At 41.0% G+C, this 23,816-nt stretch overlaps 1 protein-coding gene across 1 annotated transcript; it reads left to right on the forward strand.

Annotated features, from left to right (window-relative positions):
* The first annotated feature begins 2,094 nt into the window (after window positions 1-2,094).
* On the forward strand, window positions 2,095-23,191 carry SLC6A4 (solute carrier family 6 member 4). The gene is made up of 14 exons (XM_058854514.1): window positions 2,095-2,391; window positions 9,158-9,760; window positions 10,441-10,575; window positions 11,188-11,407; window positions 11,811-11,949; window positions 12,323-12,457; window positions 14,166-14,269; window positions 14,953-15,080; window positions 15,404-15,516; window positions 16,252-16,383; window positions 17,389-17,488; window positions 17,863-17,963; window positions 19,339-19,506; window positions 20,182-23,191. The coding sequence occupies exons 2-14, from the start codon at window positions 9,304-9,306 to the stop codon at window positions 20,254-20,256; spliced, it is 2,007 nt and encodes a 668-aa protein (XP_058710497.1). The 5' UTR covers window positions 2,095-2,391; window positions 9,158-9,303; the 3' UTR covers window positions 20,257-23,191.
* Window positions 23,192-23,816: the final 625 nt, after the last annotated feature.

A 23,816-nucleotide genomic window follows, 5' to 3' on the forward strand; every position in this document is an offset into this window, starting at 1 on the left:
GAAATAACAAAACCTCTCCAAAATTCATCCAACTCCTGGATGTGCATCCCAGCACAGTGTGGAAAATAGCAGGGAAGGGCAATTAGAATTTCTTTTATCCCAAAGCCAATTGTCATAGCTTCTAAAATGTAGTCTGATTGCTAACTGAGGAAAGATGGGAACAAACAAATATTTTAGGGTTTGTTTGGTTTGTGTTATTTGGAAAATTGCTCCAATCCTTTTATTGGCAGTGAACCAAAGACACTTGCAGAGCCATTAGTGATCTCACAGTACAGTTGGTACTACTTTTATGAGGTAATTTGAGTGATGATTCCCATCCCTGTGCTGGAATCTGCAGCTGCTTTATCTGTGTGTCTTGTGTAAAACCCATTTTCTTTCTCTTTTTTTCATTCTTTCCCTAAATCATCAGAATTTCACCCACCAATGCCCAGATTTCATGAGATTCTGGAGCTGGCAAGGTACAGCCCCTGAAAGTTTTTCACTTATGAGATAAATCAGGTGTCGTAAGGTTTTGCCTGAAATCTCCAGTCTGTTATTTCTATTATGTCCCAAAGGCTCCAGACTGTTTGGCAAGAAATACAAAACAAAAAACACAACACAACACAAAATCAAAACCCAATATCTGCTGCAGAATCCAATGGGGAGAAAACCACCTGAACAAAAAGACCTGGGTAAGGCATAAAAGAACCCACTCTAAGCAGAGACTGAGATGGAGAAAAACCTCAAAGATCACAATCCCTCTAAAATTTTTAAAAACTCAAGATATAATTATGTAATGAGAGCTCTCAGTAGAGAGAATTTATTTCTTGTAAGAGCATAGAAAAAGTGAGTTTGGAAAACCCCTTCCAGTAGTAATGAGCTGGGAATCTGTTTGGAAAGCAAAGGTGCAGATTCCCTGTGCCATCCATCCTCCCAAGAAAGAAAAATGTTGCTCTCCAGAGCACGGGGTCTGATCCACAGCTGGATATTTGCACATTAAAACACTGTGCTGTGACCTCCAGAAAGGTTTGCTGAGGGAGGCGTGGCAGGATCTGTCTTTGCAAACCGTCTGGAATAGAACAAAACAGAGGGAAGGTTGTGGAGGAATATCACAAATACGACACAAACTGGTGGAGTTTTCCTGCCTGCAGCCAAGTGGAGGTGAGGATGTCCAATCCCGATTATTTTGGAAAGCAGGACACAGGAGGAGATCCAGCCTGGCAGCAGGAGGTGGATGTTGCTGTTTGCATTAAAAGATCAATGAATTTCTAAAGCAAGTGAAGGAATAAAGATCAATCTGGCAAAACGACCTTAACACGGTGCCCAGGGGAGTTAATGGGGAACAAAACCCATTTCAATCCACATCCCTCGTGTGTGGAACTGCAGTGCCTGAGCTCTCCTTGAGATGGTGCAGGTGCCTCACCCTGCCCAGCTGTGGCTGTCAGGGAGCAGGGACAGCAAAGTGCAAATTACAGCTCTTCAGTTCTCAGTTTATTTTCTTTCCAATTGTTTGGGAGAAGTCTCTGAAAACTGGCAACTGCTTACAGCAAAGCTGCTGCTGCTCCAACAATCAGCTACTTTTACTTGCCCCTAATCTGCTTTTTTGCCTTTTTTTTTTCCTTAATCTGACACCTAAACTATGGCATTGACCTGTGATTTATGACTTTTTATAAACAAGTCGTGAAGTGCAGGAATGAAGAAATCCTGGATGAAAAACACTGGGGAAAAAAAAGTGTTAGAAGTGGAGTGAGGTATTTGGAGTAGCGTTAGGAAGAAAGGAAATTACTTGTTGAGTTTATTGAGGCAGCAAAACACTTGTAAAGAATTTGTGCTTCAAGCTTTAAAACAAAATTATACCTTATTTCCTCATTAAAATAATGCAACTACCCAGCATTATTGAAAAGCAATTACTCTTTTCAAGCCCTTTTATTGTGATAATATCAGTCCTTCCTATCCTCCTGTAATCCACAGACCCACCTATTAATTTATAATCCATTTACTCCCTCAAAACTTTGTTGTGTCCATCCTCACTCCCATCCTGTTATTTATATTTAGAACAACACCCAGCAAAGCTGTCCCTTCCCAGGAAAGCTCCTCTTCCTTCTGCCTCTGCCTTCATTGGATCCAGCTCATTGGAACAGCTCAGAGCAGGCAAACGTAGCCACCCACCTCTAGGAGGAAAACTGAGCTGCAGCCCTGGTGAAACATAAAGTTTATTCCACTAAAGTGACGCAAAAATTCTTAAAGAGCTCTTTGGCAGCAGATTATCTGGAAATCAGACCATGTGAGGGGGACTGGTGTACAAAAAGCTCCCCGGGATGCTGCTGCCCACAGGCTGAGGTAAATGTGGGTGAAGGGGACTCGAGCTTGGATCTCTCCAAGGGCAGCGCCTCGGACCGACCCCAAACACAGGTACTTTATCATTTTGTCTTTACACAGCGATGTCTGAAGCACTTTTATGAAATTCAGACAGACACAGAGACAGCTGCTCCTCAGAGCTGCCCCCCTGCAGCAGCAGACGCTGGAGTTTCATTAACTTTCCCTCCTCGTTGCCTCTTTCCATTGCAGTTATAAAATCTGAAATATGAATGACAGGCTAAAATCTCTAGGTTTTGTTTGTTTTAAAATCAGCTTTAAGGTCTTTGACAATTTCTAAAACATTGTCCCTCTAACAAAGCTTTGAGGGCAAAAAGGATATTGATTTTAGTTTTCCTTGGGTTTTAAAAACTTTTAGTGCTTTTATTTCTTTTCTGCCATTCCATGCTCTGCTCTGTCATGTTCAGGCACTTGTCCAGCAGTTCTGAATATCAGGAATCAAATGCCTGTAGCAGAACATGTTCTGACAATCTAAATTTAAAGAGTTTTGGCAGTCCACATAACTGCATTACAGATGTAAAGTTATTTAAAGGTTACAAAAAAGCATTAAACTATAAGGAAAAATTAATGAAAGCAGAATCTGAGGGGAAAAGAAGAAAAAAAATTGGCAATTTAAGCTGTTATTTACTTTGAAAGGGTGAAGTGAACTTTATTAACCATATTAAGTTATATTTTAAAATGTAAATGGTTCCAGCACAGTAAATTATTGAACTCAATGGGACAGATTTATTGCAAGTAATAAATGTGAAGAGCATGTCCTATGTATTTATATTCAATCACGTTTACTGAAACCAACTGCCTTGCTGGGTTAGTTTGCTAAGAAGTATGGAATTTAATTAAGGAATGCAATGCATCTGAATATAGAAATAGGCAAGGAAAACATGTTTTGATATGTTAAGAAAGCCTGAGGGGAAAGGGATCAGGCATTTAATGGATTAGGGTTTATGAAAATGTGGCATTTTTTTAATGTGAATTGTCAGACATTTACCAGGGAAGGGCTCAAACACTTGGGTTGCATCATCTGGCGATTTTCACTGTGAATTAACCATAATTTTCTCGGAAAATACTTTGCAAATGTCTCATATAACAAGTGACTGTTTTGATCATTTTCTAATTGGACAGGGTGTGATGAATTTCAGATGGTTAAATTAAGAAAAACTGCCCCAAAACTAGAATTTAATAACAACCCAAAATTATTCCCACACACGGGGATGTGCAGTGTGTTTAAATGCTTTCCTGCTTTCCTCCATGGAAATATAAATTGCTGAGTTTTCATTAATAAAAGCCTAAAGAAATATTAATTCTGTGTTCTGATCTCCTTCCTGATGCTCATGTTTGAACTTTTTTCCCAACCTCTTATAGAACTGACAGAACACAATGAGCCCTGCTTGTGGGATAAATGTTTCATAAAGAACTTGAGGAGAACTTGGAGCCCAAATTCAGGGCTGTAATTTGGAGATAGCCATTAACAAATCCCCTTCAGAGAAACATCATCTGTTACCAAGGGATGCTGCTCCATTTATTGATATTTATTTAGTGATGTTTGCTGCGTTATGACTGTTCCTTCAAGTTTATATAAATAACTGGAGGAAGAATACAAAAGCAGTATCACCCCCCTCCAAGCTTATCTGTTTCCTTGCACTACACACTGACACTCTTGAGCTAAAAAAAATGCATTTCCCCTTCTCCCTGTTCTTTAAATGACTGACACCAGTTTGGCAGCATTCCCACTTACAGTACAATGCCTGTCTTCCCGACAGAATTTTAAAGGTAAAAACCTCTTTTTCCTGATGACTTTTTCATTGCAGACTGAGACACGGACAAGAAAGTGACATAAAACTCCCAGTGCAGGTTTAGATTTCCTCCAAACTGCTGCTTTCAGAAACTCTCTTTTCCCATCTCAGCCGTGTTTATCTGGGAATACAGGAGTTAACCTCTCCTTGTGCCACTCTTTGGGAAGCTGCCTTTCACTCTCCCAGCAGCACCAACTGCTGAGTTTACTCTGCTTTAGCAGGAGCGTGAGGGAGCCCTTGGAGCCCTGCAAATATCCATACAAAGGGTCCATTTTGTCACCTGTGTGCTCAAAGTTTCCTCTTAAAATACTCCCAGGTCACAGTGCTGTGCCAAAATACCCAAGTTTTGTCATAATTAAAATCACTGGTACTGGGATCAAACAGTTACAATTCACTGAATCATCAGTTTCAGTGGGTTTTGATCACTCTGTCAAAATCCAGTTTTGATTCTCTTTAACTAGAAAAGAATTTCTAAAAAACATCCCCTGAATAAATCAATTTTCTATTGTGGAGGGATGGTCTAGACATCAGCTTAGATCTGCTTTACACCTAATGTCCCAGTTCTGTGGCTCCCATGTATTTATGATTATCAGGTTTTGAAATCTGAAATACAAACTGTCACACTTGCTAATGAGCTAATGGGAAAGGACATTCTGGGTATTCATTTTTTTTAAGAAATCAGTAAAAGTGAACACATTCGACATCAAAAGGCACTAATTCTTTTTAGCATTATGAACCTAATCATGACTTGTATATGACACACAGCAGGTAAAATTCATCAGAATTGAGAGCAATGCAATTTAATTGGATGAAACTTTTATTTTTTAACAAGTCCTCACAGTATGGGGACATCTATTCTGTAATACTTTGATTTAAAGGTTGCTCCTGAACTGTGCAAACTCAGGGGAAAATCACTGAACCTCTCTGGCTCATTTGTGGCTCAGGGGTGAGAACAGGTCCAGACAAACAGCACAGCCCTCTCTTGCCCAGGGTGAGTGATTCCTATCTTGTCATACAAACTTCTTGCTTGATATTTGAGATAAAAGTAATGTCCTTGGACTCTTTCCATTTATGCACAACTGCCTGGGTGAGCTGCAAGGTGTCGTGTGAGTCAGGTAGCTGTAACTTTAACCATCTTCAGTTCTTTGTGATAAATGTCAGATTTAGGTCAAGTTAACAGGAATCATCCCAGTGTTTGATTCCATTTGCCAACACCCTGGGCTGACTCCTCTTCTTGAGGTTCAAAGTGCTTCAATTCCCTGCAAGTGCCTGCATGTGAAGGGATGGAGGCAGCAGGAGGGAAGGTTGCACCTGAGTTTTCCTGTAGCCCAGCGAGTGCTGCTTCTCCACTTCCACAGAATTAGCACATGAAATAAGAACATCATTTGTGTGAACTGAAATTTATACAAACCTACAGATTTTGTGGCTGTGAGGGTTAAAATGGGAGGCAGTGCAGCCCCACCTCAAACCTCCTGGTGACTCAAGATTTGCCTCCCTTGCAGCATCAGCTCTTTGCTGTGACTCAACCTGATTGCTTTGCTCTCCCAGACACACTGAAAGCCAATTCCTCCTTTAAAAAGTGCCAAGAGCAGGAAAATCCCACTGTGGTGCTGGAAAGAGTTGTTTGCTCTGTGGCAGAACATGAAAGGCGAGGGATTCCTGCACTGCTGGGAGAGGTCACTGCAAGCCCCCAGAAATAAACAGGAGATGCTCCATCACTTGAGCAGGAGCTCCAGGCTCCAGGCCAGGGATGCTCTGGGACAGGCAAAAGAGCCAGATTTGTGCATCAAGGAATATGCAGGGATTTTACTTCTGCAGTGTTGGCTCAAGTTCATCTCCATGTGGGAGATAAATAAATATAATTTAATTAATTTTTAATTTAATTTTTTTTTTAATTTAATGTATAATTTAATTAATGCGTGACTGTGATGCGAACTGCATTGGTGGCTGCAGCCAAGTGTGTGGAAACACATCTCCAATTATCCATCCAAATGTTTTCAAGAAAGCTGGAATAGCTCTGGAGGATGCAGGGTCACTCCCCTTTAGTCACCCTCTGCCCAGGGAGGGTGACATTCCCAGGGCTGGCACCTTCCACGTGCTCCTAATGGAGCTGCCCTGCAGAACAAGCCCAGCTCAGGGCACCAGGGCCTCCCAGAGGAGCAAAGTCACGTCTGCCAAACACAGATCAAAAGGAAATGAAAGCACAGAGCTCTGTCTTCTTCCCTTTTTTATCTCCCCTTTTTCTCCGGGAGGTAATTAGGGGTGATAAGGAGCCAAGGTGCAGTTATGTAACTGTGCAACAGCTCGGATTGAAAATGGGTAATAAACTGTAATTTCTGAGATCACTGAAGCACCTGAATTAGGGATCTGTGCAGAGCAGAAGTGGAGGCTGAGGTGGGAAAAATCCTTCACTATTGGGGTCATTTTCCCCTGGATATCTTCCCTGGTGTCCGAGCACATTTCCCAACCCTAAGGGCTCTCTCCACAGCTCTTTATGCTCTTTGTAGTGCTCACAGTGCCTTCAATTATTTATTTTTTTCTTGATCTGTAGCAAAGCAAAGTAAAAGGTACATTCTCCCACAATTTTTTACAGTGTAATGAAATAATCTGAAACTGTTCTGTTTGCATGTGCCAGCTGTGCCCCCGTGAACTCCACTGTGTAGCCACGGACTTCATCACTCCAGAGATTTCCCAGGACAGCTGACAAGCTGCAGTTCTTGTTCAGAAAGAAATAGTTCAGATTTCAGATGAAGTCCCTGAAAATCCACATGTAATTTTGCATATTTGAGGCTTGAACTACTGAAAATTGGAAATTTCAAAATATTCAATTCAAAAAATTCAAATAATGTGATTTATTTTTCCTGTGGTGTGCAGAAGAACAAGAGGAGTTTAGGTCTGGATGGACAATGATCCTGAAGGTCACAGATCTTTGAAATCAACAATACACTCTTTGGCCACCCCTCAGTAAAGAAAGGTGGTGAAATTTCTACATAGCTCTGAAAATGTGCAGAAATAAAGTGTTTTACAAACACAGTGAGAGTTTTAGCCTCAGGTATGGAAATAATCAGTCCTATGAGATAATGCAGTTAAATCAATATCCTTTACTGCGTTTCCATTTATGGGTGAGAGGTGTAAAGTCCAGAAGGGCTCTGGTTACTTTTCCATACTCCCACCTGCATATTTACCATGCTCCAGACAAGGGGAGGATTGGCTGTGGCCTCTCAAGGCTGTTTCCATCTCCATAACTTCTTTTGGGATATTTGGAAGGTTCTGGACTCCAAAGGCATTCTGGTTTTATAGTCCTGCAGGTAAAAGAGAACCTCCTGTTCTTTGCCCTGGTGTTTTTCTCTGGAACTCTGAAGATGTTTCAATCTTTGTGGATGATTAATTAACGGCATCAAAGCACTTGCTCTTGTAAGAATTCACATTAATGATGCACTGCTTGCTGTATGACAAAAAAGAGATTATTGAGGTAGCCTGCAGAACTAAAGACTTCTGAAAGTTATAAGCAACATTTTCAACTGACTTTTATGTCAAAACCATCCTCCTGTTTGCTCTGCAGCTCAATAACTTTCCTTCTCTTTCTGCTTGCACTGAGAAATGTTTAGAAAAGGTTTAACAAACTGTCTTTGGAGAAGGTGGAAAGCTGGGCAAAACTTGAGTTTTAATAGCTCTGATAATCAGCAAATCAGAAATCATGTCTCCTCTCTGCTTTAGTTTTTCCTGCAGTTAAAAGTGAAATAATGCTTTTTTTTTTTCTGCTAGGATGTGACAATGACAGTTACTACCATGATAAAATGTTGTGAAAAGGAAAAATTAGATGTAATCATAATAATTTAATCTTGGCATGGTGTAGACTGTGTGACTGACTCTCTGCTAGCAATAAAGCAGGGTTACTGCCCTGGGGAATTCACAGAACAGGGGATCAGCTCCTGCTCCAAGGTTTTTCTGGGTAAAGGCAGCTGGGTGTTTTCATTACCTGAACAGATCAGCAGAAAACAAAACATGGCCAGCTCATAGAACCATAACTCCTTCTCTGTTATCTTTGTTCTGCAGGAAAAGCTAATTGTGTTGTACTTTATCTCAGGATGGTTTATTTCCCTTGGATTGTGTTTTTAGCACATATGAAGAGGGCAGAGAAGCCAGGGATCCTCCCAATGCCTGGGTTGTTTTTTTTGCTGGCAATGGGCAGGAGCACAGGAGTAGTGACCACCACCCTTCCCAGGGCTGGAACCACGCTGTCAGCATATCCAAACCGAATGAAAGATGCTTTTGTTTGCCCAGGCTGTCAGATAAAACCAGGGACAAGTTTTGTCCTTTAGACTCACTTGTTAGCTCTTAATCAGAAGAATCAATTTGAAGTTTATGACCTCTTCTTCTTACTAGTGTTGACTGAGCCCCAAAAGTTAGTTGATGCAAAACCACTGAATTTTAAATACTTTTCTAAAGTTTCATTTAAGCCTTCTTCATCTGCTGCTAAACAGAGCAGACACTGTGGGATTTCTGAAGAAAGGTGGTCACAAAATGTAATTTTATATCCTTGGTTATCTCATATTTGTTTAATGAATTATTTTCCCTTCATACCACATGAATCTAGAAACTGCCACAAGATGAGTGGATAAGTTGCAGGATGAACTTAGGAAAATGCAATTAAAAGTCCCACTAAGCTCTGTCCTCAGTTTGCAGCCTGGGAGTCCAGCAGTGTTCAGAGAAGGTGACACCAGAAGACAGCAGGACTGTGACTGGGTGTGAGGTGTTCAGCAATGCACAAAGTCCAGCAGATCCTACTGACAGGGTGTGATGCAGGTACACCAGGTTCTGCTGTCAAAGAGGATGATTTTTCCTTCCTTTCTCTGGACAAAATCTTAGATTAACTCCTCCATGATTCACGTTGCATGCTGTGATGGTTAATGACCTCTGTATTTTAATCACAGAATCTGACTCTAATTTAAAAATTACCAGAACCAGTAAAGCTTGTAATGGATTTTCCACTCTTTTTCATTTCTTAGATGGTGCTTGTGCCTTCAATCTGATGGATTTAAGTATGGCAGAGGAATTCTAAAAGTGCTGGGAATAAAGGTGCGGGAAGACAAACCCCAAAGGGACCCTGTGGTGCTGCCTGTCTGCGAGTGACCAGAGCAAATCTCAGAAAAAAATGGAAAAAAAGGCCACAAGCAATGAGACAGAGCCACTGACTTCCAAGAAAGATGTCTCAGACTGTAGCAAAGGAGAAGATTGTAAAGAGAATGGACTTCTGGTCAGGAACCCTAAATCTGCCCTACGGCTCGCGGAGGAAGGCAACAAAGTGCACCCCAGCCAGGGGGATAAAGGGGAGGCAGCTCAGATCTCAAATGGTTATTCAGGGGTTCAGAGCTCGGGTCCCTGCAATGGAGAGGTGGAGGATGCCCAGGGCATGGCCCCAGCAGCCACCACCACCACCACAACCACCACGTCCACCACCTGCGGGGTGGAAGCTCAGCAGCAGCTGATGGAGCTGGAGGACAGAGAGACCTGGAGTAAAAAAATTGACTTTCTCCTCTCTGTCATTGGATATGCAGTGGATCTGGGAAATGTGTGGAGATTTCCTTATATCTGCTATCAAAATGGAGGAGGTCAGTGTCCACTCCTGTTCATTGTTCCTTAATGTTGAATTTCTTGATTTATAAATGGATGATTTAGAGGCTTTTAAAATACCGTGTATAACAAATTATCAAGGAGAAATTATTCACTGAAAAACCTAAATATTGGGATAGGATAATGACAGAAAAGCTGTTTAGCACAGCACAACTAGAAGCTGAGAACCAGGTAGGAGCAGACCCACAATCCAACACCTAAATCCCTTTCCCAAGGAGCATTTTATAATCTGATAAACCAACATGTCTAAACCAACTCAGGAGGAAGGCTGGGTCTTTGACTCACTGACATAAGAGACAAAATACAAATCCAAAATCTAATCAAGGAGATCTTAGAAAGGACTTCTGCCTCTCTAATGTAACAAAGGCATTTTATTGGAGAAATTACTGATTTTATCTGTAGCCCATCTCACAGCTCTGGGAGTCAGTGGAGTCTTGGTGGATCCTGAGTTGCAGAAATGTGAGAAGTTTGGCCTGAGTGCTTCTTCTGCTGAGCAGTTACTCTAATGAGAAATCCCACAGTAATTCAGTGGTGTGTTGGCTAGGGAGGGGATGTGCATTTTCCCTGTGAGATAAAAGGAACTCCTGTTTATGGAGTGCTGGGACTGTTGGAAGAGAAGTCTGTGAAGAGCTACAGTCACCCACTTTCTCTCTTGCAGGAGCATTCCTCATTCCTTACACAATCATGGCCATCTTTGGAGGAATTCCTCTCTTCTATATGGAATTAGCACTAGGACAGTACCACAGGAATGGATGTATTTCCATTTGGAGAAAAATATGTCCTATATTCAAAGGTAACCAAGGGAAATGGAACTTTCTGAATAACTGGAAAAATTTCCTATAAAGGTGACATTCTGAGGGGAAAAAAGAAAATCTCATAAAGCCAAGTAAGGCTTGTTCTACACAAGATTTTGGCTTTACAAAGAAAGCTTTCCTAAAACTCCAGGTACACCCACAGATGTGTGTGTACTCTTCTATACACGTATAGAATGCAACTCAAATTGATTACACAGAGGCTGACCAAGACTAAAATTATAAAGAATAAAACAATCTGTTCTATATGCTCATTTACTTTTGTTCCCAGTGCTGTAGCTCTGATCTTGTCTTTTTAGTCATTGAGACTGCAAGATGCCTATTTCTAAATTGCAGAAATACAGGAACACATAGAAAATATCCCTTTATAATCATGTTCTGTCTTGATGAAGGATGCTTTGCTGGAATCAGAGTATTTCTGAAGTCACAAGAAATGCCAGTGTTGTAAACACTTGGGAGGGTGTGTGTTCCTCCTGCAGGGCTGCCTTAGACAGTTATTAATGGTAGCTGATGTTATAACCAATCTCTTCTCACATTTTGTTTTTGGCCTAAAACTTACATGGACTGAATGCAATTATTTCCTGCCTCTCCAGGAATTGGCTTTGCCATCTGTATCATAGATCTTTACGTAGCCTCCTACTACAACACCATCATGGCTTGGGCTTTTTACTACCTCATCTCCTCCTTCACGGCGGAGCTGCCCTGGACCAGCTGCACGAATCCCTGGAACACAGGAAACTGCACCAACTACTTCAGCAAGGGCAATGTCAGCTGGTCCCTGCACTCCACCTCTCCTGCAGAAGAATTTTATACGTAAGTGCATGTAAGTGAGGATGGTGGTGGTAGCCAGACCGCTGGGACATCAGCAGGATTTTCCTCAGAGGGCAGCAGGGCTGATTGTCGATGGCACCCTCTTCAAATCACTTCAAATCACTTCAAATCTTGTAGGGGGGTGTAAGCTTAGGGTGCCTGGGGGGTGCTCTGTGTTTTAGGAGCATCCCAGTTATGTCTGCTGTCACTTATCATCACTAGTGTACCATTAATACAACTTTTAATTAAAATAAAATTAATCCAAAATGTCATGATTTTGAAGGCTGCTCATCAAGGCCTCAGAATTCCTTGTGATGCTCAGAGTACCCTGGGACTGTTAAATGCACATTTAATATAAGAATTTGTTTAAAAAGTGTCTCTACTGTGTTTTTCTTTCCTCTTGCAGCCGCCAGGTTCTGCAGGTGCACAGATCCAATGGGCTGGATGACCTGGGTGGCATCAGCTGGCAACTGACCCTCTGCTTGTTGTTAATCTTCACCATTGTGTACTTCAGCATCTGGAAAGGGGTCAAAACATCTGGCAAGGTGAATGCAAAAGCAAAACACATCAACTTGTCTTGAGGCAGCTCTACCTGAGCCAATTAACTGTCAGGGGATCAGCTGAGGTTGTTTCCATGACGGGGATTTTGGGCTGATGTGCTTGAGGAGCACTTGCTGTGTAGTGACTGCTACTCCTATCCAAGCAATAAAGAATGAAAATCAGTGACACCACTGTTCTCTGGGCAGGAACAACCCTGCCAGGGAAAGGGGACAGATGTGCAAACTGCCTGTTTACAGACCTGCAGAGAAGCTCTCGTGAAGATGCTACGTGCTAAGAGATATAATATGATTCATTAATTCTTATTATCCCTGTTAACTTTCTACCCATGGCAAATGCTCTCACCTTGTTCCCTCACAGGTGGTTTGGGTGACTGCCACGTTCCCTTACATCATCCTCCTCATCCTGCTCGTGAGAGGGGCAACTTTGCCTGGGGCTTGGAGAGGTGTCCTCTACTACTTGAAACCTGACTGGCAGAAACTCCTGAACACTGAGGTAAAAAAACTTTACAAAAGGGTGGAGATTTTCTTTTAGCCTATCCATGTGTGTAGCACCATAGATACACAGAGCATGACTGAACAGATGTCTTAGCTTGGACTTAAAAGCCCGAGTTCATGCTCTTCCCCTAATTATAAAGAATTTTAAAGATTAGAGTCCACCCTCAATTTAGCTTGAACTAAAAAAAAGGCAGAGCTCCCATACAGTGGTTGAACAGAATGAGTGATCTGATTAGAAGAAAACAAGTGACCAATACTTTTTCACCAGGAAAATGGTGACGAGGCTGACACTGAGTAAGAAGCTGTGGGCACTCCTACACTGCAACAAAATCCTTCCCCTGTGAGAGTCACACTGAGCAAACTGAATTTATTAAACCCTAACAAGTGATGGAGCTGCAGTTTTTTTGGCTTAAGGGGACTAGTACAGCTCTACAGTGTCCACAGCTTCTCCTATTTAACAGTGCAGGTTACCGGAGCAGAAACTTCTGTCTCCATCCTGTGACAAGCTTTGGCAAATGAGCCCACAGACATCAACTAAACCCTGAACCAGTAACTCATGTAAGTGCCTGTGGAGGAGGGATAAATCAGTTAGGCCTGCATACACCACCAAAATTTGAAAGGAAAGCAGGAATGAGGACAAACAGAGGTAACCAGCAAAACCCAGGCCCTCCAGTATCTGATCCAGCCTTGAACTCTGTGGATGACAAGCAATCCATCAGGCTCAAGGCTGTGCTCACTTCATTGCCCATGAAAGTGTCTGGTGAGGAGGGTGATGGAAAAACCCCAAAGCAATAAATACTACAAACACAAAGATTTAAAAATTCCAGTGTTTGCAAGTCTGCTGCTGCCCAGCTGATATGGAGAGTTTTGAATGAAGAGGAAATGAAAAGACACCAGTCTCTGATAAAGCAGCATCTCCAATAAGGAACCACATCTTCTGAAAAAGAAATAAAGGACATTGATATTGTATTGGATGTATCTGGAGTGAGGACAGCAGATTGCAATCTGTGTGCTGGGTGATGACAGAGCTCTGTCTGGGTGATACAGGACGGCCTCGCACGATGGGAGAGAATATTAAAAATGAGTTGTAATGAACTCCATGTTTCAATCAAAAGAGAATAAATGAATGAGGACTTGCACCTTCAGAAAGAGAGCTGATATTGTACTTTAGAACATTACTCATTAGGGCTGTGGCCATTTATCAGGTACAACACGCTTTTCATAACAAGATCATTACACTTGCATCTGTCACAGATGCTGCAACAAAGCTGAATTGAGCCCCAAGGACCAGAACTGCATCCACGCAGTCAAATGTGTTTCCATAAATCTAGGAAAAGTCTACATAGCCTGGAGGACACACTGCCAAACACAGGACTGTTCCACAGCACACAGAGCTTGGAGGAAGATTTGGAAGACTTCAAGATCGTGGGTAGAAAGTTTTCTATACACCACAAAAATTGTGTTAAATTGATTACAGGCAATTCACTGAATTAACCTAAGATCGTGTCAGAAGTGCAACAGCCACAGCAGTTCTACAACATTCATATTTCAACAGCTCTCTCAACAGAGTGTCTGTTAGACCAGGACTAGGACATAGGCAGAGACCAGTGAAACACCCTTTTGTAGACTTAAGTGATATTCTGAATATGCCAAACTCATTCAATCTGTTTCATGTCATGTTTTTCTTGGCCTTCAATATTTTTCAGGTTTGGGTGGATGCAGCAGCTCAGATTTTTTTCTCTCTGGGACCAGGTTTTGGGGTCCTGTTGGCTTATGCCAGCTACAACAAATTCCACAACAACTGTTACCAGTGAGTTCTACCTTATTCTATAAGTAAAATTGAATTAAAAAATATAATTGTGGGTATTCATGAAAAAGAAACAGGGTGATGGTGAAAGGCACTAAATTGTCAGATCTGTGTACACAGAAATCAGAAGTGTAACAGAGAACCTGCAATCTAAAGCATTTCTCCTGTGTCGCCTCCCTTAAAGTAAGATAATTTTTACTAATTACAGCAAGAGTTCTAAATTGTAGAAACCTGCCACAACAAAATGGACTAAGCTTCTGCCAAACCATCACACTGTAGTTATTTAATCTCAGTAGTCAGTTAGGAAATAACTTCATAGTCTTGAGCAGAAAGGCAATTTATAGTTTCTCCTTGCTACCTGAAAAAAAATCTATTTCTAACTTCTAAAATAAAATTCTCAATTCTTTAATATTCACACAGTAATTTCTGTTTTTTTAAAACATCAGGATACAGCCAGCATTCAATCCAGTGGCAGACTGATGTTACAGCATCTGTATGAATCTGAGAAGAAAAAGTTGTCATGGGGTTTTTGGGATTTTTTTCCTCTTTCTTTCAAACCTGCTGCTTGTTTTTTCCTTGTATTCCCACAGTTTTTCTAGAAGTCTGTCTAGATTGTAGACCAAGAGGTTGTAAACCCTTTCTAGCAGGTGCAGATTCCCTGATGAGAGTTAGGTCTTCTGTTGCAGAGATGCTCTGGTCACCAGCACCGTGAACTGCCTGACCAGCTTTGTGTCCGGGTTTGTCATCTTCACCGTGCTGGGATACATGGCTGAGATGAGGAACGAAGATGTGTCAGAGGTTGCCAAAGACACTGGTAGGTTAATGTTTCATACACATCTCAAACTGTTTCTAAGATAGAATATACTTTTGTATGTACTTTTAGACTGAGAGCAGCCCAAATGATGAGAAATATTTAGTATATTATTCAGGATGCTGACTTTGTTGGACACTGTTACACAATACAGCTAAAAAATTAGCCCATAAATACCACGATTAAAAGCCAGATTGCAGTTTCACAGATGTGGTGGTAACTGCACCTGGCAAAGCAACGTGGTGGGAAGTTTTCCCCTGGGAGACACCACACCTGTCCTCCCCTCAGCAGTACTGGCTAACAGTGATCCCAACTCTCTGCTCCAGGACCCAGCCTGCTCTTCATCACGTACGCAGAGGCCATTGCAAACATGCCAGCTTCCACCTTCTTTGCCATCATCTTCTTCCTGATGCTGCTCACGCTGGGGCTGGACAGCACGGTGAGTAACCAGCAGGGGAGACCCTCAGGGCACAGCCTGGCTCCCTTCAGGCACCACAGAAACTGAATTACAAACTCTGCACTGGCACTGAGGGGTTTGCAGCAGGACTGGCAGCTCCTTCTGTAACACAGCAAATGTCAGTCCAATTTTAATCTGAATAGGTTTAAATATAATCAAGTGATTTGTCACTGTCATGCTGTGACAATTAATAAGACCCTGAAATACAAGCAAAATACTTAATTTATACACTCCTAGTTGAATGCAGCTTTCCAGGCTCCTTTCTTGCTTGTAAACTTACAAAGCCATTATGAAAATCTGGAGTTTTTTCACATAAATTGGATTTAAAAGGTGGGAACTGGAGATAGACTAGAAAATTGTCATGTGAGTCTGGTCTTACAGGTGGAGAATCAGTTCCTTCCAGCATGGCTGAACTCAGCTGATTTCACAGTCTTGGTCCTACTGAACCACCTCTCATTTCTCCACACCCTGGAGCCTGTAGCACAGGATTGCCTTTGGATAACAACGCATTCCCACAGATACTTGAACACTAAATCCCCACCCTAAAGAGTTTTAAAAAGTTAGGAGGAAAGACTTGTCTAAAAACCCCACACCAACTCTTACAGCAGAACAAAGCACCAATGTTTCAATGCTCTAACGCTCCTTTAAGCTCTCAAACATACTTTTAAGCAGGTAACACTGCCCTCTATTTTGCAGTGATTTTTCCATGCTTTTCAGTTTGCAGGACTAGAGGGAGTGATAACTGGAGTCCTGGATGAATTCCCGCACGTCTGGGGCAAACGCAGGGAGTTGTTTGTCCTTGGCCTCACCATCATTTGCTTTTTGGGGTCGCTTGCAACCCTGACATTTGTGAGTATTTCACCCACCCTCATCCTCCCTCACTGGCAGTTTCCTGCCAATAACACCTTGGAGAGGGTAGTAATTTTTTGAAGAGAGTTTAAAGAAATCAGATTGAACCTCCAGCCTGTTTTCTTTATGCATTAGGAATCTATTACTCAGCATAAATGTGAATATTTCACTAGGAAATAAGTTGCAAAATGATCCTACTGCAATTCATGATGTGCTACACATCATAAATTATGCTGCTCATCACTCAGCAGACAACCAGCCACGTTTTTTAATGTGGTTTCTTTCTTGTTCCCAAAAGCTTCATGTTTAAAAATAACATGAATAGTTATTATAATCTTCACAATGTGTAAAATGTATTTTGAATTACAAAAAAAAAAAAATAATCTAGTAATGGATTTCCTGGATCTTCCTCATTGTTTCAAGGCAGAAATCATCATTAGTCACACCAAATAGTTCCTGTGGGGCTTGTGGATTTCATTCTCATAACAAGCAATTTTTGAATGATGAGTGTAATGACCATAAGGGAAAAAAAAAGAAATACTTGGCTTTCCTGTCATGTTTCATTCCACTTTCTCATTTATGTGTAACTTCCTTTTGATGTGAAGTTTTTGCTGTAAAAAGATGCTGAGTTCCTCTGCAAGAAGTCTCCTCCTTCATGGTTCTAGATTCCAGATGGACTGAAAGCAAAGTAACACTTTATTTGCTGTTCAGTAGCTATGATCACTGTTGGAGAAAGAAGAGGGCACACAAAAAGCCATCCTGTAAAATCCCCTTTGTTCACTGAAATCTGGCCAGAAGTGCCAGCAGGTTTTATCTTCTCTGCCTGGCAGCCCCCCAGGTGTGGGATGTCCACAGGGAGCGAGCAGCTCACCAGGGTTTCCCTGGCAGAAACAGCCACAAAGCGACACAACTGGGTGAATTTTGGCTGTGCTCCAGCCAAATGCAGCAGGGCAGGATTGCCATCACTGGATCCTGGGGACACCCACAGTTGGATCTCTTTTTCAGGGAGGAGCGTACGTGGTGAAGCTGTTTGAAGAATACGCCACGGGTCCAGCTGTCCTGACCGTCGTGTTCCTAGAGGCAGTGGCTGTGTCCTGGTTCTACGGTACCTCCAAACATCCCTGACCCAAACTCCTGAGCTCCTGCAGCTCAGCATTGCCTCATTTTCTGCACACAAGATCACCCACATCTCCAGAAAAAAAGTTTACAAAAGCTTTTTGCAAATCCACTGATAACTAAAGCAGTGAGAATTAATGTTAATTGCTCTCTGAGAGAAGTATCCAAAAAGTAACAGTAACATCCAAAAGTAACAGGAGGTAAAATTCAGAATATTTAAGGATTTAGTAAAATTGAAGAGTCTTCAATTGGTCTTCTGGGATAGATCCTGAATTTACTTGCTGGGCATAAAAAAGTGTTGAGCATCTAATTAAGCGAAACTTAGACCTGCCGTCATCCCTCTCCTCCCATTTGTCTCTGCAGGCATCACCCAGTTTTGCAACGATGTGAAAGAAATGCTGGGCTCTGCCCCAGGCTGGTACTGGCGAGTTTGCTGGGTTGCAATTAGTCCCCTCTTCCTTCTGGTGAGTTTTCTTTAGAGCTTTTTCTTTCCAGCACCAAGAAGATCATCACTGAACAATGAAGCTCCTTAGGCTTCTAAAAGCTTAATTCCAGAATTCTCTTCTGAAGTTCTTTAGTAACAATTTTTGTTAAACTTTTGTTAAAGGCTCAATTAGTGCAAAACCCAATACAATGCTGCAAGATTTTGTTACTAAAGCATAGCTTTAAGGATTTTTGTAGTTGAATTAGCTGAATAAGTCTGGGTTCTGTATAACTCCCCCCCTGCCCTCTGCTAAACAAATTTACTTTGTTTTGTTGCCTTATGTTTACCTCAGCAAAATGAAGCAATAAAAGCTGATGAAACATAACTGTCAGAGGAGGAAAACCAAGATAAGTAAATACACTGCCTCAGCAACTGCTGATGGACAATTTTAGAATACTCCACTTAAAATTCACAGCAGTTAATTACAACCATTATAAATCTATAATTCAGAATTGGAAATACTGTCCCAGTGTTTGGCTTGGCAGTGTTATTAATAACATTTGAACATAAAGTGTTCATTTCCTGATTCAAAATTAGTTCACGCTATCTTTTATTCTGACTGGCCTTCGTGGGAGCAGAGCAGGTCAAGATGGAGTTTATGAAGCACAGAATGTAGATTTAAGACCTACAGAGTAAATTCGAAACACTTGAAATGATGAAGGCATAATTAACAGACTTCCATTTTATTGCCCCTAGAAAGAGATGTCTATAAAAAAAAAAGTCTCACCACAGTAGTTTTTGTATTTCTGTCCTCTTTGTAATCCTAAACCAGCAAAATCCTAAAACCATCCAAAATAAACAGAGAGGCACAGAGCTCTGGGGATGTGGTTACCAGGCAGAGCTATTTATATTCCTCGTGGAAACTCACCTAAAATAAGGAAAGCTCAGGTTGTAGGATGTCATTTCTGTATGGAAGTTTTGCTGATGATACTCTGGAAAAAACAGTCAGAGATCCTTCCCAGGACAGTCACAAATGTTATTCCTGTAATATTTAACTAAAAGTATCTGTTGTTTTCTAAGGAATTTTTCAGTCATGAATGATACGCTCAGGAAAATGATCCAACACCAGTAACTGAGCTGACATTTTTACCTTTTCCTGTTCTGACAGAGAGCAGGGTAGTGTGGACAACATCTGCTTTGGGAAGGATCCTTTCGGTCTTTGTTTTGTGATTTGTTGTTGATTTGTTTTAAATCTACACTCATGTAATGTAGGATTTTTTTCAGTGTCAACATATTTTTAATCTTGAGTCCTACTCATTTTCTATTTATTTCAGTGCTATGCTGGAACACAGAGTTCCCCAAAGCGCGTGCCACCAAAATCCCCATCTTCTCACTTTCCCCCTTTTCTCTTTCAGTTTGTCACTTGCAGCTTTCTGTCCAGCCCTCCTGAGCTGAGGCTCTTTGATTACGATTATCCCTACTGGACCACAGTTGTGGGTTACTGCATAGGAACCTCCTCCATCATCTTCATTCCCATCTACATGGTCTATCGCTTGGTCGTCACCCCAGGGACACTTAAGGAGGTATCCCTGATGTTCTGTTGCTTGTTTGACTCTTAGGAAGGAGGTGATTCCTAAAAATATCATGACTGGCTGTTCTGCTCCTAAATTCTTCTTCCCATTTTCACAAATCTCCCCAGTTCTTATTGAGGCTACTGAAAAATTCTTATAAAATTTTACATCAAGTAATTTTTTAAGCTCTGATGAACTGGAGAGTCTTCCTGAAATTCACCCCAGACACTCAAAATCCCAGTCAAGCAAATGAGGCAGTAAAAGGCTGGTTTGTGGTGTGTATCTGTAAAAGCTTGTTTTTCTCTCACATATTTAGTAAGATATCTCTGCCATAAATCTATGACGACAATAATGAAATTTCCTCTAAGTTCAAATAAATACTAATTCATAAATAATATGTTTAGTTGGCTCAGGGTATCCAAATAAACTGCAAAGTCCTAAAGCATTAATATGACATCTGCCAAGCTTTGATTCCAGTTATGTTAGAAATAATTTTTAAAATCCTGCTATGTACTTCTATAGCACTTTGCATTTTCCTAGTGCTAACAGAGGCCTGAAACGCTCCTAAGCAGCTCAAGAGGTGTAACTCAAAGTCACACTTTATTATTAATCTCTTTCTAAATGGCTGACATGTTACATATTGCCTTTAAAATTAACCAGTTTCTAATACTGATTTCTTTCCAACAGCGTATTCTGAAAAGCATTACTCCAGAAACAGCTACAGAAATTCCCTTTGGAGACATCCGCATGAACGCAGTATAAGCTAACCTGGTTCTGGGGGAGGGAAGAGGAGCACAAAATGTCACTTTCCCCACCCTCTCCCCCAATGAACCACCTTTCCAGCTGAGACAACAAACGGAGTTTTCCATGGAGGCTGCACCACTGGCACCATTTGGAAAGGTGATGCCTCCAGCACATTTATCCAAGCAATTCAAGGACATCTACTGTTCCAACAGGCTGAACTGAGCACTCACTCTGGAACACGAGGGAACATCCCTGCTCCGGGAGCGGCACCGAGTGCCTGCAGCAGCCCCTGCAGACGAGCAAGGCGAGGCAGGATTAGGTGTAGACCCCCAGAGTGTGGCAGTGCTCCTGTATCTCCTCCCTCTGTGTGATCGTTCGTAGCGGGCAATGTCGTATTCGCTTCTAAGGTTCTCTACTTGCTTCAACTACATGGGAAAACGCACAAATATTTCTGATAGCCATACGTTACTCAAGCAAGGCAGGGGTTTGTAAACTAGGAAAACAAAAATAGGTTTCCTAGGTTTGTGGTGGAGTAGACAAAGGGAGAGGAAAAATGCTGAGCAGCACAGCTCTGCACACATCACAGCTGGTAGCACTTGCCTCCTTTTCATTTTCTCTGGTTTGCAGGTGGTAACAATTTCTACTGTTCCTTGCATAAAAAAAATTACAAAAACATTTTTTGTGATGTTTGAGGCTTCACTTTCCTTTAGACTCAATCAAGCTACAAAACATCATGAGTTATTTGACAAGCACTTCAGTTGCCAGCACCTACTCTACTGTTTCCATAACCAGTCATTGTCCTGGCATACCTACAGAAACTACAGACCAACAATGATTTTGAGTTCTGATGCCAAAAAGTGCAATCTTAAAGATCTCTTTCTCTGCTTCACTTCCCTTTTTTTACAGTTCATTTCAGACCAAAAATTTGCTGGAGTTTGTGGGTTTTTCCTCCTCTTTCCTATTACAGAAGTAAAATTTAGAATAATCCTTTTGGCTGGCTGACAAAAGTAAATTTACCACTATCCAAACCTACTTTGAAGGTTTAGTAGCTCATATTCTAACGGGACTGCATTGGTTTTTCAAGCTGAAGAAGGAGAGGATTTTTTTTTTTTCTTAGCAAGAAGCTGAGTAGAGTTCAGCAGGATTGATACTCATCAGAACAATTTCTATTCAATTTCAAGGCACTGACACACAAATTAACCCCCAGGTCCATACTAAGCTCTTTACATTACATGCACACACGTGCTCCCCAAATGCAGCTGCCCTTCAGCCTGGCTGCACCTGCCCTGGCCCTTGGAGCACCTGAGTTCTGCAGCAGTGGAAATGCAAACAAACCCAAGCAGGCATCATTCATGTACAAACTATTTCTACTCTGGCACATAGATTATGATGAAAGTAAAATAAAATAGAGGATAAAAGTCTCTTTTGTATCCCTTTGCTAAAGTTGCCAAGATTCCCTGTGCAGCCAGAGCAGGGGGCATTAAGGAACCTCTTGGAGTTTATCTGGGTATGAAGCACTTGCCAGGTGAGAGGAAAGCAGGGATGCTGTGTGTGCCTTCTGAAAACATTCCCATCACCTCTGCCAAAGTTTTCCCCCTTTGTGTACCTGGAGAAAGGTACACTCTTCCTCTTCCACTTTGTATAATGACTTTTGAGTTCATCTAAGTCTTCAATCCCAACTTCCAATGAGGAAATAACTTAAAAGGGACAAGGACTGTTCTTTCAGAACTAGACTCCTGAACTATTTTTTAAAAGGGAATACGTTCTTTAATTGCCACTAGAAAAACACAATAAATCTGTCTAACTGGACAGTTACTAATGAGAAATAGTTGTGTAGCTTATGCCTCAAATGTATTTGAAACCTACTTCCAAAAATCAAATTTTCTGAGTTCATTAACTGAAAAAAATACACATGAAATGTCAATGAGGTATGAATGAGGTATTTATATGGATCCAACAGGAAAGTGTGGGAAATAAAGGAGAAAACCCTACCTGGTTTCTTCCTTTTTCAGACAGGCGTTCAGCTAACACAAAAAAATGGTGATTTTTAAGACACTGACAGAGGACAGACATTCTCTCTCTGGGAGGTTTCAGAGAGATCTCCAAAGAAGTATCACATTTCCTAGTGAATTAAGTCAGCCAGGAAGTCCTGATAGTAACAGTAGCCCTGCAACAGCTAAAACATGAGAACAATGTGCTCTGAGTCCTGAGATACTGAGAGAGGATGAAAACTCTTAGAATTATTTGAAGATACAAAAAGCAATGTAGATTAAAAAGGCTTTTCTCTTCCTGAATAATACAAAGATACAATACATCCATGTTTTCATTCTATAAATGCTGAACTTGAAAGGCAGTTTAGTCCTCATTACTTTTTTGTTACATGGTGTACTGGTTTGAATATCTTGCTATGGTAAGTTCATTTTTTAGTATTTCTATTTAGCTGAGTGGTTGATTACTGAGAAATTGATTTATTCATACAATTCCTTTTTCTTTCCTTTTACATACCCATCTGAAAACATGTAAAGTAATCATTATTTATCAGGTAGCTCAGCAACCACCTCAAACACTGGTTTTGTATAAAAACTACTTATATTGATACCAAATGAACTGCACTGCAGTTACAAAGTGCTTTGAGGCAAAAAATTCCTTCTCTTCAGCTCACCTTCCACTCATCTGCCATGAGTATATCCTACCCTCTGTTCTGAACAGTGAAAAGGAAGTAATGAAACTGGTAAATTAGGAGCATCTTTACCTTTTAAAGAGAATTAAACTGGAGTTTTAGCTGTACAGAACTAAGTATTCCCTCCAACTTGTACATGATGCACCTGTATTAATTTATGCAGCTGTTTAGTTACAAGTGTTGCAAGCTGATTGTAAGTCATCAGTATGTGCCTTGTACTGTAAACTGTTATTGTAATAAATTTAATATTCAGAAACCATCTGCAGACATCTCTTGTGCCTCTCTCTTCTGGGAAGAGCAAAGATAAAGATCTCAATTCTAAGTAACAGTACAATATCTAGTCCAGTTTACAATGCCAACAAGGCTTCTGACAAAAAGCAGAGGATTTCCTTCAGTGTTTGAACCCTGGCCCACTGCTGAACACTTTCATTCCATTCCAAGAGAAGAAGCAAACCTCATTACAGGTGTTTACACAGAACAGCAAAACCAAACTGCTCCACACTGAAGTATGTGTTTAACTACTTGATTAGCTGACATATAAAACTCATTCCAAGCCTTTATAAAGTGGCAGCATTTGCATTTCATTTTACTCACACTTTTTCTCACTGCTCAGTCTGCTGAACAAATGATTAGGGAAACACCAATCTCAAACTCTTTTTTTTTTAATATGTAAGTTCACCTTATTTTAGCATAACAGTGATAAACTTACAACAAAACAAAATGAAAGAAACAATTTAAAGTGTTGAAAATCTATTCCAAAAGCTACAACCACCGTCAGACATCCTACTTACCTAGCTGGAAGATAATTTTATGCTTGAATATGAACCTTTGAACAGAAGACTGACAAATCTAAAATATCACTTAACAAGCAGATACAACTAATCCATGAAAACACTCA

The sequence above is a fragment of the Poecile atricapillus genome, chromosome 21, assembly GCF_030490865.1.
Source record: "Poecile atricapillus isolate bPoeAtr1 chromosome 21, bPoeAtr1.hap1, whole genome shotgun sequence".
Classification (NCBI taxonomy): Eukaryota; Metazoa; Chordata; class Aves; order Passeriformes; family Paridae; genus Poecile; species Poecile atricapillus.

Coding starts and splice junctions, on each gene's coding strand:
- SLC6A4 (XM_058854514.1), top strand. CDS start 9,304: ATGGAAAAAAAGGCCACAAGCAATGAGACAGAGCCACTGACTTCCAAG. Junction 10,576..11,187: donor AATATGTCCTATATTCAAAG/GTAACCAAGGGA, acceptor CTGCCTCTCCAG/GAATTGGCTTTGCCATCTGT. Junction 11,950..12,322: donor GGGTCAAAACATCTGGCAAG/GTGAATGCAAAA, acceptor GTTCCCTCACAG/GTGGTTTGGGTGACTGCCAC.